General features: G+C 33.4%; 1 protein-coding gene across 1 annotated transcript in view; it reads right to left on the bottom strand.

Moving 5' to 3' along the window:
- Ralgps2 (Ral GEF with PH domain and SH3 binding motif 2) overlaps positions 1-14,943 on the bottom strand; it is a 117,144-nt gene that overhangs the window by 22,736 nt on the left and 79,465 nt on the right. Inside the window, exons 10-14 of the mRNA XM_048810221.1 lie at positions 10,565-10,632; positions 8,843-8,978; positions 7,766-7,917; positions 3,951-4,005; positions 559-636 (exon numbers count right to left, since the gene is read on the bottom strand). Coding sequence (XP_048666178.1) covers positions 559-636; positions 3,951-4,005; positions 7,766-7,917; positions 8,843-8,978; positions 10,565-10,632 — 489 coding nt within the window. The remainder of the gene's footprint in view (positions 1-558; positions 637-3,950; positions 4,006-7,765; positions 7,918-8,842; positions 8,979-10,564; positions 10,633-14,943) is intronic.

Raw genomic sequence — 14,943 nt, forward strand, 5'->3', positions numbered from 1 at the left:
CCCAATCACTGACCCATCCTTAGTTGTTTCCATAGCTAATATGGGCAGAAAGAGGCCCAGTTTAGCTAAATGAAGAACTGAATGAATATGAGTTGAAATACACAGATAGTATTTAGTGAAATAGACATGTTTAAATTCAAGTTCTGTGGTTTATCTGAAAAAAAAATTCTTAAAAAAGACAAATCAAATGTAAAATTATTAGCAAAGTAAACATTTTGATTGCAGCTGAAGAATAACAAGCAGATTTTTTTAATTGCTCATCCAATAGCTAGTAGCATTATAAAGACCTGTGCAGTTAAAAGGTTATCAACTGGGAAACAATTTAGAAAAATGTGACATAAAGATGCAAGTTTTAGCAATTAGCTCTGTGGATCAGAAAGAATGGTTTAAATTTATCTCTACATTCAATCTTAAAAAGAAAGTTTTCATGGGCAATTTGTTTAGCTTGAAAACCAATTAGTTGAGAAAGAACAGAAATAATGTCAGACCACACCCATGTATGCCAATCACCAACACCAGAGGGGATTTCTGTGACCCCTAGGTACAGGGGAATTGTACCTGCTGGCCTTCATGTGGCTTCGATAGCCATTTCGTGCCACTCTTGTCACCGGGCCGAGAGAATGGTATAATCTGTTCCTGTTGGATTCCATTATAAATTGTATGTATTACATATACTTTCATTCACATAATCATCAACACCTAGAATAGTATAATAGCTTGTTCATGTAATACAGCTTTCTAAAACTTGCAAGGCTTTCTAAATCTTGCAAGAGGATAGTATATGATTATTCCTCTTTCTTTTTTAAAGTAGGCAGCATGATTTTTTAAAACAATTTACTGACTCTAGAAATACATACTATACATTTACATATACATTCACTTTTGCAAATCTGCCAAAAGAATTAAAAATAGCCAAATAATATAAAAACCTGAACAATGTTCCATAAATCCTTATTTCTATTCTACTTCTTGGATTTCAGTTTAAATATGATGCCCAGATTTATTTACATAATTCATATTTATTACATGGTCCCTATGAAGACACCTAAAAGCAATGTGGCTTGCAAACTTAAAACTAATAGGAAAACCTCTTTATTCTTGATAGTAAATCAAAGAAAAAAAAGAAAGGAGACAAACTTAAGAATAAATATATTATTCTTATTATTTTAATTCTACATCAATTGACAAAGTCAATAAATGACAAAAAAAGAATGAGCTAGTGTTTACCCCAAATGCCACCTCATACTTAACAAAGGAAATAAATACAAACACACTGAAACACTGATACTACTCTGCCTGGGAAAAGCTATAAGCAGCATTAATGACAAATGATATTTAAAACAAAAGACAAAGTTTTAGTATCTTAAGCAACAACATATTTGATGTCTCTATAGGAAATAAGAACAGAAAATGATTCTAAAATTCAGGGTACTGCTTTCAAGTTCCCTATCCACACATAATGTTTTAAATTTTATTTCTATATTCACTTATTATTTCATGACCGAATTTTGCTGGGCATCACCCATTTTACAGTTACAAAATGTTCCAAGAGCCACTAATTTAACCCATTAAGTTCCATTTTTTCTCCATTTCAGTGAAATTGATATAAGTGCATTAAACAATGTTAGAAATAATAATCTAGATCTTATATATATTATAATCTAATTATATTTTTCTCGTTATAATTATGCAATTATATCATATACTATATTTAAGTTTCCATAGGTATTTCACATCTGGGACAATGGGACAAAAGGAGTTAAAACTGTCACTTTTTTTTTTAGCTGCACCTTTTTTTTTTTTTAATTTTTTTATTTAGAGACAGGGTCTCACTAAGTTGCTTAGTGCCTCATTTTTGCTGAGGCTGGCTTTGAACTCGTGATCCTCCTGCCTCAGCCTCCCAAGCCACTGGGATTACAGGTGTGTGCTGCCATGCCCAGCTTAGCTGCACATTTTTGCAAAGGAAAACATGTATTGTAAAAGAAAAAATGTTTTGAGATGTGAAGGTAACACCATTAAGTACTGCATTCATAGGTAACCTGCTGGGATGAGAAGGGTTTAGTAACACCATCACCCTAGGGTACTCACTTATAACTCAAACAATGTTTTAAGAAACAATTTTCTTAATCATTACCTTTTTTTTTTTTTTTTTTGGTACTGGGGATTGAACCCAGGGGTGCTTAATCACTAAGCCACATTCCCAGTAACACCCTCCCCCACTTTTTTTTGTATTTTTATCTATAGACAAGGTCTCGCTGAGTTCCTTAGTGCCTTGTTAAGTTGCTGAGGCTGGCTGTGAACTCATGATCCTCCTGTCTCAGCCTCCTGAGCTGCTGGGATTATAGGCTTGTGTCACCATGCCTGGCTTACTCAGTACTTTTTATCTAAAAATTAATAATACACTTTATAATCAAGATACTCTTTCTAGAGGGAAAGACAATTTGTACAAATTCAGAGAGCATACCAAGGGCAACTCTTGTGTTTTTGCCATTTCAGACAAACCCAAATTTAGAGAATGAAAGTAAAAGTGGGAAGAGAAACAATAAAAAAAACCAAACTGTTAAGAATTCCCAAAATAGGGTTGTGGTTGTGGTTGTGGCTCAGCGGTAGACCACTCGCCTAGCATGTGTGAGGCCCTCGGTTTGATCCTCAGCACCACATAAAAATAAATAAATAAAATAAAGGTATTATTGTGTTCAACTACAACTAAAAAATAAATATTAAAAAAAAAAAGAATTCCCAAAGTAGAACACAACTTGGGAACACTGATAATTAGAAAAGAAAAGATTAACAAGTATTTTGAAATATAGGGCTTATAAGTAAAATCTTATCATGTAATAATGAGAAATCTTTATGAAGTTTCATCAGGAATAAGGATCTAATTTCCCAAATAAAAAGCCTGAAATTAATCAATTCAAAATTAATTTGTTTTCTATGAAAAAGACACTGGTAGGGAATTAAATAAGTAAACACATAAAGGTATTTTTTTTAAAAAAAAGTATAATAATACGAATATCCCTGAAGGAATATTTAATATTTTCAATTCCAGTTTTCCTGTGACAGTAACATACAATTTAAATGTTGCTTAGAAATTTAGCTGCATAGTTTATATACAAAATAGAGCAATTATTTTGGTCAAGAGTCAAATGGACTGTGAGTCTGAGAATGGTAATACTGAAGTGGTCAGATATATGTAAGAATCTTGAACTATTAAACTGTCTGGCTACATTCTCAGGGAAATCTTGTATTTAAAGTTCAACACAACATATTTACTCCACATAGATGACAGTTTTTATAGCTTAAAGCAACAAGGAAAGAAGGGAGCACAGCTGGTATTGCAGTACCAAATACTATAGACTCCGTACTCTCTAAAATTTTGAACTCAAACTTCGAGCTGTTTTATATATAGTACAATTTAAAATTTACCAAGTCAATGTGCCCTTGACAAAGTGAATAAAGTTGACCATTACACTAAATGCCTTAGTATTACTTAAAATTACACAGACTTAATTAAGGAAATAATTTTATTTTTGAATGTGCAAGTGAATATATGAGTAGATAACTATAATTGGTTATTATTGAAATTTTATTATTATTAAAAACTATTCAATTTTAAATGTATTTAATATTCAAATATGTCTAAAGATACCAATAAACATGTAAAACTATTAACAATCAATCTCATTACTTACAATTTCAGACTTAAATACCAACTTCTTGTTTCTTTTACCAACAAGCAACTTAAATAGTCCTTTAGGGATATTCATATTATTATACTTAAAAAACACCTTTATTTTGTTTAAGTATGTGGTGCTGAGGATTGAACCCAGTGGCTCACATGTGTAAGGCAAGCGCTCTACTGCTGAGCCACAACTGCAGCCCCATATTATCATATTATTTAAGATAGTTTAAATAAATTCAAAGCAGTTCAAATGGACATTTTCTTTTACCTTTCAAAAGCAGGCCATGAGGTCTCTTCACTTAGTTCAGAACCATCACTACTACCTAAAATCAAAAGTTATTCTATTATTCAAACATCAGAATTATTTTCCAAACTTGGATTTTTATTTAAAAAATAAAATTCTCTGTGCTTATAAAACAACAATCACATTGTGGGTAAACATCCACATAGTAATTCTTTATTCTAATATTAGAGCTACTAGATTTACTTTGCAACATATTAGAATGCAGTTGACAAGACTACCTAAAACAACAAAATAGCATAATATATTTTTGCATACCTATTTATAGTTCAAATTCATATGTTAAGAAACAAATTTCTCTACATCAGAGAATGCAGAGGACAAAGTTTTTCTTACAAGTCTGTCGTAAGTTAGGACCAATATAATCATGAAATCCTAAAAAGTTCAGGGCATACTTATTTCTTTTTGTAACAAAACTCATACCACCCAAAGGATAAAAAGCTTAATGAAATTCATTTCTTTGTCTTTAGAAACAAGGTTGAAGATAACAGTATTGCTAAATTAAAAATAAAAACAAAAATTTGGTGCTATAACAATGTAACAATTTCCTCTTTAGCCAGAATATTTGTTAAAATGGTATTCAAATAGAAACTTTAAAATTAGTTGGAAAAAAACCTGGAAGGGAATGAATTTGAAGAATCCACAATAGCTTAGACTGATTTAAAAGTAATTTTGACTCTAAAAGTTAAGATGATTAATATGGCAAGTTGAGTAGTCCATCAAACTTTTACAAGCAAGGTTCCACAAGAGACTTAAACTCTCATATTTGGCATGTGTTAATTACGTATCATTTTTGGATGAATTGAGATAAAGATCACTGTGGGAAGCCGTTCTCGCATGTGATTGGTCTACCTCCCTGACTGGGTGTGAGGCGCTCAGACCAGCTGTGTCAGAGCCTTCCCCACCCTTTCCAGGTGCAAGGGCTTGTCTGTGTGGGGGTGTGACTGACCATTGACCTGGAAACCAGTCACTGACCCTGACCTTGGAATGCTGTCCCCCTCGACCTTCATTGGATGGAATTTTCCCCTGAATTTTTTGTTCCCCAATAAAAGCCCACTCTCTGGTGTGCTTCTTCCTCTCTCCTGCTGGTCTCTTGTGTAAACCTCGCTAGCGCCAGGTGGCTTGAAGCAGGAGCCCGGAGAAGCCGTCTCTTAGCTGGGCAAGAAAAAGGTAAATTGAGTTTTATGTGTCTTTATTTTGATCTCACTAGTTAACTTCTATGTTTGGAACCGCTAGTATGAAGCTAGCGTGCTGGTCGCGCGGCAGAGGTCACTAAACAAATTTCTGTATCATGTGGCTAAGATGAGAAACTAGAGGTAACATGGTGGTGGTGATGGTGGGATCTTGTAGATTATTTTTTGATTTACAGCATTATGTAGTCAAGATTGAAAACTTTTAAACATAATTAGTAAGGCTTATTTGTAGAAAATGTAAGCTTTTCCAGAAGCATAAAGCTCAGAGTGGATCATTTTCCCTTAGCTAAACAAGAATATTTAGGTTATCCAGGACACATACACCACATTAGAGAAGGTTTGAGGCTGTTGTCTCCGCACTGGTATAGACTATTATTGCATATAAAATTTACAACTAAAACCTCCACTTTTTTGTATGCCTATTAATACCTATTATGGTAACAGACTTACTCCTTTTCATGTTAAAGCTAAAGCTTTTGTTTTAAAAAAGAAAATATTTTGGAAGAAAAATGCCCATATAACTTTAATTTACAAACAAGAATGATTTTTTATGTTTAGCTACTTAACAATCTTGGAATAACTAAAATTAAAAAATTAAAAAAAAAATCCCATAAATGCAAAAAGAGAGTCTGATGGGGAAAAAGTCAAATAGTATGTATCTGACAGGAGTAATTTTAAAAATTATTTTTTTGCTTTATGGGGCATACTGAATTCTAGCTTTTACGTACAAAAAAAAATCTTTTTTTTCCAAAAGTATTTTGTGTATTATTTTTTAAATATTTAAATTATTTTTTAAATATATTTATACATGAGCAACTTAGAACATTAATAAGGAGATATTTCAGGTGCTAAAACTGTCTTTTATTAAAAAAATTTTGTCATTTAATTAGTGGCATTAATCAAAAAGGGAACATTGGATAAACAAGTGGTGAATGGTGCTGGAGAGCTCTGAAGCAATTTCCTTTTCAGAGCTTGGAACTTTGAAGGACTAAGGAAGTCATGATGTGCAAGAAAATGAATCTCCATCTGCATCTTTCTATTGGCTTTTCATGAATAATGAGATGATCATATTAACAATAACAGGCTGAGCCCTCAAGCAACCTGGTAGCTAATCAGAGAGAAAGACATTTTCCCCTTTTATTACTTTTTAAAAATAGTAACAACATAGTATGGGTACATTTTCTAATTATGAAAAAAGAATGTTCAGTTAGAGGATTCAGAAGATCAACCAATTTTTAGGAAATAAAAACAAACCAGATCTTCTTTTAACCTCACATCATTTTCCAATGTGGTCCCCATTTCCTGGGGTCCTTCAGAATAGCTGTTTCCTTATTTCTCATTTTCAAATCTACTACTCCAACCATGGTTTTGCCTCCACATTCTATGAAGCAATTCTCTTGTAGGTTGCCAATGCCTTTATCTTGATGAATCCCCCTGGTCAAGTCCCCTTTCTCATGTGCTATATTGTAGGTGTGGAACGTCCCCAAAGGTACATATATTAAGTCTTAGTCTCCATTAGGCATTATTGGGAGGTGATACAGCCTTTAGGAGGTGGGGACTAGTGGGAGGTTTCAGGTCACTTGGGGGCATGCACTGAAGGCAGACTGTGGGACCCTGGTCTTGTTTACTTCTGGCCAAGAGGTGAATGGTTTTGCCTTGCAAAGTGTTTCTGCCATTATGTACTGCCTTGCAACAGGCCCAAAACAACAGGGTCAATAGATCATGGACTGAAATCTCCGATGCTGTGAGTCAAAATATACCTTTCTCTTTAGAAGTTGATTTATCTCAAGTATTTGTATAGTGACAGAAAGCTGACTATCATCACCATCTTAGTTCTCCTTTTTGCTTTGGATATTTGCTACATTAGCACTTGACTCTTCTGTGAGACACTGTTTTTTTCCCTGCTTCATTGATCTCCCCTTCACAGTTTCCTTTGACAGTTAATTTTTCATTAAAAAAACAATTAACTTAACCTCCTAATGTAAGAATGTTCTTATTTATACTCTCTCCCTGGGTGAACTGAACTCAACAAGTTTCATGGCTTGAAATACTGTATATACACTAACTCTCATACTTCTATCACCAGAAACAACATTACTACTACTGAGCTCCAGATTTGTAGTTCAACAACCTGACACTACACAAACTAAACATGTCCCAAATCATTCATGATTCCCCCAAATGGGCCATGCTACACAAGCACCTCACTACCTACAAATGATTGCTCTTCCAGTCCTCTCTACCTTAGTAAGAGCACCAACATCTAAGCAGTTGCTTAATTTGAATAACTTGGAATCATCTTGATTTTACCCTCATCTTCATTCCCAAATACAAACTACACGCAGTTCACCAATCCAGCCAGTTATGTTCTTTTCCCACCAGTGTTCAAGTACATCCCCTTCTGGACTAAAACAGTACTTTAAAAACCATCATAAATTATATGGCCTTTATCCTGTATATAATTGCTACTGTTTTTTAAAATCAAATTTTCTCTACTTATGGTAGTGTTAATGAATTTTATTACAGCTAAATTTTATTTAAATTCTCATTTTATATACTTTGGAAACCTTTTAGAGAAATATTTCTTACCTATTGATATTCCACTAGAAAGAGTAGAACTTTCAGCTTGGCCTCGAGATGGTGCATGGGGCTCCATGACACTATCATCTAACAGATGTCTTGGCCCTGCATTTGGGAACGTTGCACTCTTAAATTCTGCTGTGTTCATTTTATGGATAAAACTGGAAACAAAGAGAAAAATTTCACAACTTTTACTAGGTTACCAATCCAGAATATAAAAAATACTTTTATGTAAAGATTCAGGACATACAAGACTTACCCGTTATCCTGAACTTATATCTGAACTCTCATAGTAATGAGCACAGATACTACCACAAAAGCTACAAACTAACAGTTTAGGAAAAAATTTCTTTTTAGGAAACCTAGACATATCTACCTATATAATTAGAAAATACTTCAATTCCATCTTGAGCCTAAGGTACATTAAATTGTTAAACATTTTTAGGGAAAAGTTATTCAATTTTCACAAAAACCATGGCAGAGGTGAACATGGTCCCCTTTTTGGAAAAACAATATTGCAAAACGAATGAAGTCAAAGAAAAAATTATTTTCCCTTTGTGTGTATTTAGGAATAATTTTTTAGACCTTATTATTTATTTTAGTTAAGACAAAACAAGAACTGTTTTGATACAAAGATTATGATTTAATGGTACACTCCTATCTCAGTTTTATTTATGATGGCTCTTATGACCATTCACCTCCTTCAAATATGCAGGGACTGGGGGCTGGGGCAGTAGCTCAGTGGTACAGTGCCTGCCTCGCATGAGTGAGGCACTGGGTTCGATCCTCAGCACCACATAAAAATAAATAAATAATATATAATGTCCATCTACAACTAAAAAAATATTAAAAAAATATAGGGACTGTTGGGGACAGATAATTTCCAAACTCAGGTAATGGAAGAAATAAATTATTTTAGACAAATAAGATATTTTATTTAATCAGAAAGACTAGTATTATTAAAACAAAAAAACCCACAACCCAAAAACTATGCAAGGACATTATTTTCTGTTCCACTAATAAATAGGAAATAAATTCAACTATAAATAACTTAAAAAATTGAAAGATAAGATAAAGAATGCTGACTTATAACCCAAGCTGTGGCACTTCCTGTGTCCATGTGGAATCAGATTCCGGGGGGAGGGGGGTGTCTGTGGCAGCAAGGCTCCCTCAGCAGCTACACTTTTTCTTCCACTCTGGGGTGATGCTCCTACTTCAGGACCTATGGGTTCAATTAAAAGAGAGAGGGGGAGGAAATTTTCATATTTTCAAATAGTTTCAAAGGATTACTTTATTTTTATTCCCTTGGTTTATAAACAGAGATATAAATTTTAATATAATTTTAGTTCTATACTGACTTGAACATGAGAAATATTTATTTTCTAAATTCTAAAACATGGAATCACAAACCATATAAAAATCCATTAGTTTCCATCTTGCTTGGACTAAGTAGAGGCAGTGTAAATAATTCCTCCACTTACAATGCAAGAAGCAGAATTAGAAGAGATTAGATTGGAATCTCACCTCAGAGACAAAATCTGCACTTAGTGCCCAGGTCTTGAGTCCCAGGTTCAGTGCTTTTTATTTTTATACATTGCTTCTTTGCTCATTGTTTCAGTTTCCTCTTAGAATGCATTCAAGTTAGAAATTATACTCCTTCATTGACACTTTGCTTGAGTTTATGGGAATAAAAAACTACTCAGAAGCACACAGATCTCCGAAATATTACTTTAAGAATTAAAAGAAATAAAAAACAATAGAAGGGAGATCAGCAGAACAAGTGGGTGGGCAGGGGCAGAAAAGAAGGGAGGGAAAAGGAAGGTCCTGGGGAAGGAGATTGAGGGAATTATGTATATATTCAAATACGGCACAATAAATCTGCTATTAAATATAATTATAATGCATGAATAAAAATTTTTAAGAAAGGAATTTAAAGAAGCAAATTTAAGAGCTGGGGTTATGGCTCAGTGGTAGAGCACTCATCTAGCAAAGTGTGAGGCCCTGGGTTCGATCCTCAGCACCACATAAAAATAAATAAAATAAAGGTATTGTGTCCAACTACAACTAAAAAATAAGTATTTAAAAAAAAAGCAAATTTAAGAGATCAAACTGATTGTGCTCTCTCCCAGATACTATCACAACTTGTTCCCTTACTTCTTCACATCATGTTAGATGGGACTTCGAATATTCTTAGAATATACAACAGAAAGCTTGTATGAAGGACTGCACTGGCAATTCTTAAAAAGGTACTTATCAGGCTGGGGACAAAGCTCAGAAGTGGAGTGTTTGCCTAGGAGGTATAAAGCTTTGGGTTCAATTCCCAGAATCTCCCCCACCTCCAAACAAAAGGCTCTTATTAATTATTTCTTAATAGTGAGTGGTTTAATGTTTTTAAAAAATTATTTGTGGTATCAATAATATCCCTATTGTAAGGCAACAGGTAAAGTAGGGACGGATTTTTATATTTGGGTACTTGGCCCAGTAATCAAGTAAACTTAAAAAAAACAATTAAAAAAAGAATACTATATATTCTTAAATTCTTGTCTATTTTTTTCTGTTGTATCTGTTTTTCTTGATTATGTAACATTTATTTGTGTATTACTGACAAAATACAAGTAACTTTTTAGTTAAAAAAAAAAACAAGGGAAAAAAAACTGACAAGAAAAGACTGATGGGTTTTATTACCAAAAGCATTTTTTTTTCTCATGCATTACAAGATTGCTAAGTATTTATTTGCTTTGGGGTTTATTCTTTCCTATCAAGTATTCTGATTTATTATTTGGTAAAGACAGAAAGCAACACACTAACCTACTAAGTCTTCCCTGGAAGCAGCAGAACGTGGTGTGCTTGTACCTGGTTCTATCTTCAATGAGAGCCTGAATTTTAAAAACACAAAACACATGGAATGATTAACATTTGACAACATAATATGAATATATTTTCCCATAAGAAAACTTAAAAAAAATTTTTAAAAAATATTTTTCAGTTGTCAATGGATCTTTATTTTATTTATTTATATGCGGTGCTGAGAATCAAACCTAGTGTCTCACACATGCTCTACCACTGAGCCACAACCCCAGCCCTCTAAAAATGTTTTTATAAATTTGTCTGAGCTACATATTTTTCTTCCAGAGCAACCCTAAACTAAGATGTTAGACTCCTATCTCTCTCATCCAAAGTTATATTACAGTTATTCCAGGAAATATTAGGGAGAAGAAAAACATTAAAATGTTATATACATATATATGCGTATATATTTTTATAATTTAAAAAAATTTAGTTATAAATGGATTTAATACCTTTATTTACTTATTTATCTATTTATTTATTTTATGTGGTGCTGAGGATCAAACTCAGTGCCTCACACAAGCTCAGCAAGCATTCTACCACTGAGCTACAATGACAGCCACGATATGTTATATTTAAAAACACAAATGTCTCCCTAACATCCCAAAGGTGCCACTAAATTAAGAATCTTCACATGTAGTATTTAATATATGATGCAAATTATTTCTAGCATCAACTTATCAAAAGAATATACAAAGAAAAAGGCTGTTTGCAAAATTCCTAGTAAGTCCATGTCCTAAATAAAGTTTCTTATTAGTCTTTGTTTTAAAAATATTTTTTTAGTTATAGATGGACACAATAATTTTATTTATTTATCTTTTTATGTGGTGCTGAGGCTTGAACTCAGGGCCCTCACACATTCTAGGCTCTACCACTGAGCCATAATCCCAACCCCTTTATGTTTTTGAATTCTACTTAGGATAATATATCCAGTTTTGAATTTCATAGCAGAAGAAGTTATGATTTCTATCAGTAGAGGCAATTTTGGGAAACAGAATACCAAAAATGGTAGAAAATGCTTTGTTATAATAAATGAAGTCTAATATTACTAAGACTTTGAAAATTAATAAAGACTATTTAGATTCTATTGATTGGAATTTCACAATGATAAACAAATCTAATGTAGGCTCTTATTTTAAGTAATTATTTCCCTGATAACCTGGGAGGGAATTAAATATGATTATATTCCAAATATCTGACAATGCAAAATGAACATAATAATTAGATGAATGATTAACCAGAACTCTCAGCTCCTTTTCTTTTCTTAGGGTAGTTTGTTTATTCAGGTACAAACTATACTGTATTCACTCATCTGACAAATATTTACTGAACACCTGCTTTGTGTTAGGCACTGTGCTCAGCAGTATTATGTAAAAGGGAGAAGGCAGATGTGGTATCCCTGCCCTCTGAAGCTTACAGTACAGTAAGTGAAAGACAAAGAAGTAAACAAAACAACCACAATTTCCTAACCCAGTGCCAGAACAGAAAGAACAAAGGGGAGCTTCCTGGCGAATCACACTGTTATCTGTAGGAGCTGATAAATGACAGCTGTATACAAAGCAGAAGCATCTTAAAGGCCACAGTAGTGACTGCTACTCTGTTGCTTATAATATCATCAAAGCACCATAAACTAAGTGATGCCAATTCATCAAGAAAAGATAAAGCCTGGTATTAAAATTAAACAGATTTTCACCCTGACTAAAAGATATGTATGTAATCTGTATACTTACACTGGCTATTTAGATGAAGTAGTGAAAAACAAAGGTCTTTAAGTAAATGAAGTCATTTTTACTTAAATATACTCCAGCATAAAAATCATTTTTAACTAATAATTTTAATGGCTCTTAAAATTCTCTTAACTCTCAACATTTAATTAGTAGGCTGATGCAATATAATTTGATTTTCAGAAAAACAATGTACCTTTCTCCGGTCTCTCATATGATGTCCCAACACCACCAAATGACCTGAGTTCCCTAAGCAAACAGTTTCTTGCCCCATCTTCCTACTCATTCTATCCCTAGAGTACCTCTTGTCCCTCCATGTGCTGACACTCACCTGTTAAGTGCAGCCTTAGGTGACACTGTCTCCTGCAGCTATCCATGTTTCTATTCCCTTTACTTTTCCTTTAAAGTTGGGTCAGGTGTCCCCTTATCTATGCTGCTGTAGCATCCTGGGCATAGCTCTACTATAGTACTGTTTCAATGTTCTGAAATCATCTGTTTTAGATGCATTAGACTGAGCTTCTCGAGGGCAAGAACAACATCCTTCTTTATAATCCCAGCAACTGACATAGTAATCAGACCATAACAAATGCTTCATCAATATTTGTTAAATTCATATAATGAGAAGGCTGTTCTGGTTCTGGCCACTCATAAAAACAAAAGTTAACAGCATCAGGCTTCCTATAAATACGAAGGTATACACATCAGCTCTGGGCAGTCAGAACTACTTAATAGTGCCAATGGCTAAGTCTGTCTTTTCAACAAAATAAAAATTTGAATAAATATCACACTTTTACTGATGTCAGTAAAAAATTACCATCTTTATAACTGTGCAAAATTTTCTGAGAATTCATTTCCACTTTTTAAAAATCTAGTGGTTTCTTGAGATAGATAGAAAATTTTAATAGATACTCAAAGTTTCAGTTTTTTTTTTTTTAATATTTAAATTTTTTAGTTATCAGCGGACACAACATCTTTGTTTGTATGTGGTGCTGAGGATCGAACCCGGGCTGCACACATGCCAGGCGAGCGCACTACCGCTTGAGCCACATCCCCAGCCCTCAAAGTTTCAGTTTTAAGACAACTATTCTACAGCTCATTGGACAAATTGTTAAGTGTTTATTACGCACAAGTTCTATGTTAGTAACGAAAGAGAGATGGAAAAAATAGTGGAAAAAATAAAAGACACAGATGATTGAACTCAAGAAACTTACAACCTAGCACAACAGATTTGTGAAACAAACTCCAGACTTAAAAAACTGACCTCATATATTTTCAAATGAGTTACTACATAAAAAAGCCTTTTGTAAAATGAAATTTGGTGTGGGACTAAAAAAAGTAGTATTATGGTGTGTGTACAGGGGTTGGGGAAGATGGTAATAAAGGTGTTTCTGAGCATTAATGATACTTTTAATATATACCCAGAATTTCAGCTTTCAATGGGACTAATTCTGTTCTATAGAAATTTTAAAATTCTTAAAACCTACAGAACAAGGAAGTTGAAAATCACTGATTTTCAAAGAGGTTAAAAAAATATTTATCAATACTAAAAACAAAAACAAAACAAAACCAAAAAAAAAAAAAAAACCCCTCATATTTTACTTTGATAAAATTTAAAAACATGACCTTTAATTGGTGAAAATTTATGTGGAAGACATGAAATTCAATTTGGAAGCTTTGAAACAACTAGCATAATGAAGTTAAGCAAAGGTTGGGCATGGTGATGTGCATTTACAGTCCCACTCAAGAGACAGGAGGATCACTTGAGGCCAGGAATTTAGAAACAGCCTTGGCAATATAGCTGGATCCTGCCTCTATTGAAAAATTAAAAAAGAAAAAAAGAGCTAGGCAAAAAGAAGGAAAAAAAATATATGTATTCAAGTTAACAAATGAAGCTAAAGGAAAAATGAGAAGCCGCTATCGAAATAAGCTCTTAATCCTTCCATCCTTTAAAAAGCAGGTATGATGTAAAGTTGTATCACTGAAAAGTGTAATCATCCTTGGGAAACACAGTGGATGGTAAGGAGAGAAGAAAAGGCATCAGGTCTTTGCAAGGGGAGTTTTTTAAGTTTTCATAAAGTACTTGCAATGATAAAGAGAAAAGGTCTATATTGGAGCAACTCATCAATAATCTAGAGGTAAGGTTCAATAATCTCTCAATCCATGAAAACTGGAAACAAACTCTAAGATGTGTCCAAAAATAACTGTTAAAAAGAGTCTTTTGGGGGTAGGGTTGTGGCTTGCCTAGCATGCATGAGACACTTGGGTTTGACCCTCAGCACCACATAAAAATAAAATAAAGGTATTATGTTGAGCTGGGGTTGTGGCTCAGTGGTAGAGTGCTTGCCTAGTATGCATGAGGCACTGGGTTCAAACTCCAGTACCACATAAAAAAACTAAACAAAATAAAGGTATTGTGTCCATTTACAACTAAAAATATTGGGAAAAAAAAGATATTGTGTCCACCTAACAATATCTAAAAAAAAGGAATGATTTTTCTATTTTGTAGACTGTTTAATTTTTCTATTAAAAGATCAATTTCCATTAAGATTCAATGATTGAAGATAGCAAAAGGAAGAAATTGAAAATCTGAATTATTAAACCTCAGCTCTCTACAAC

The sequence above is a fragment of the Marmota marmota genome, unplaced genomic scaffold, assembly GCF_001458135.2.
Source record: "Marmota marmota marmota unplaced genomic scaffold, marMar, whole genome shotgun sequence".
In the NCBI taxonomy this organism is placed as follows: domain Eukaryota; kingdom Metazoa; phylum Chordata; class Mammalia; order Rodentia; family Sciuridae; genus Marmota; species Marmota marmota.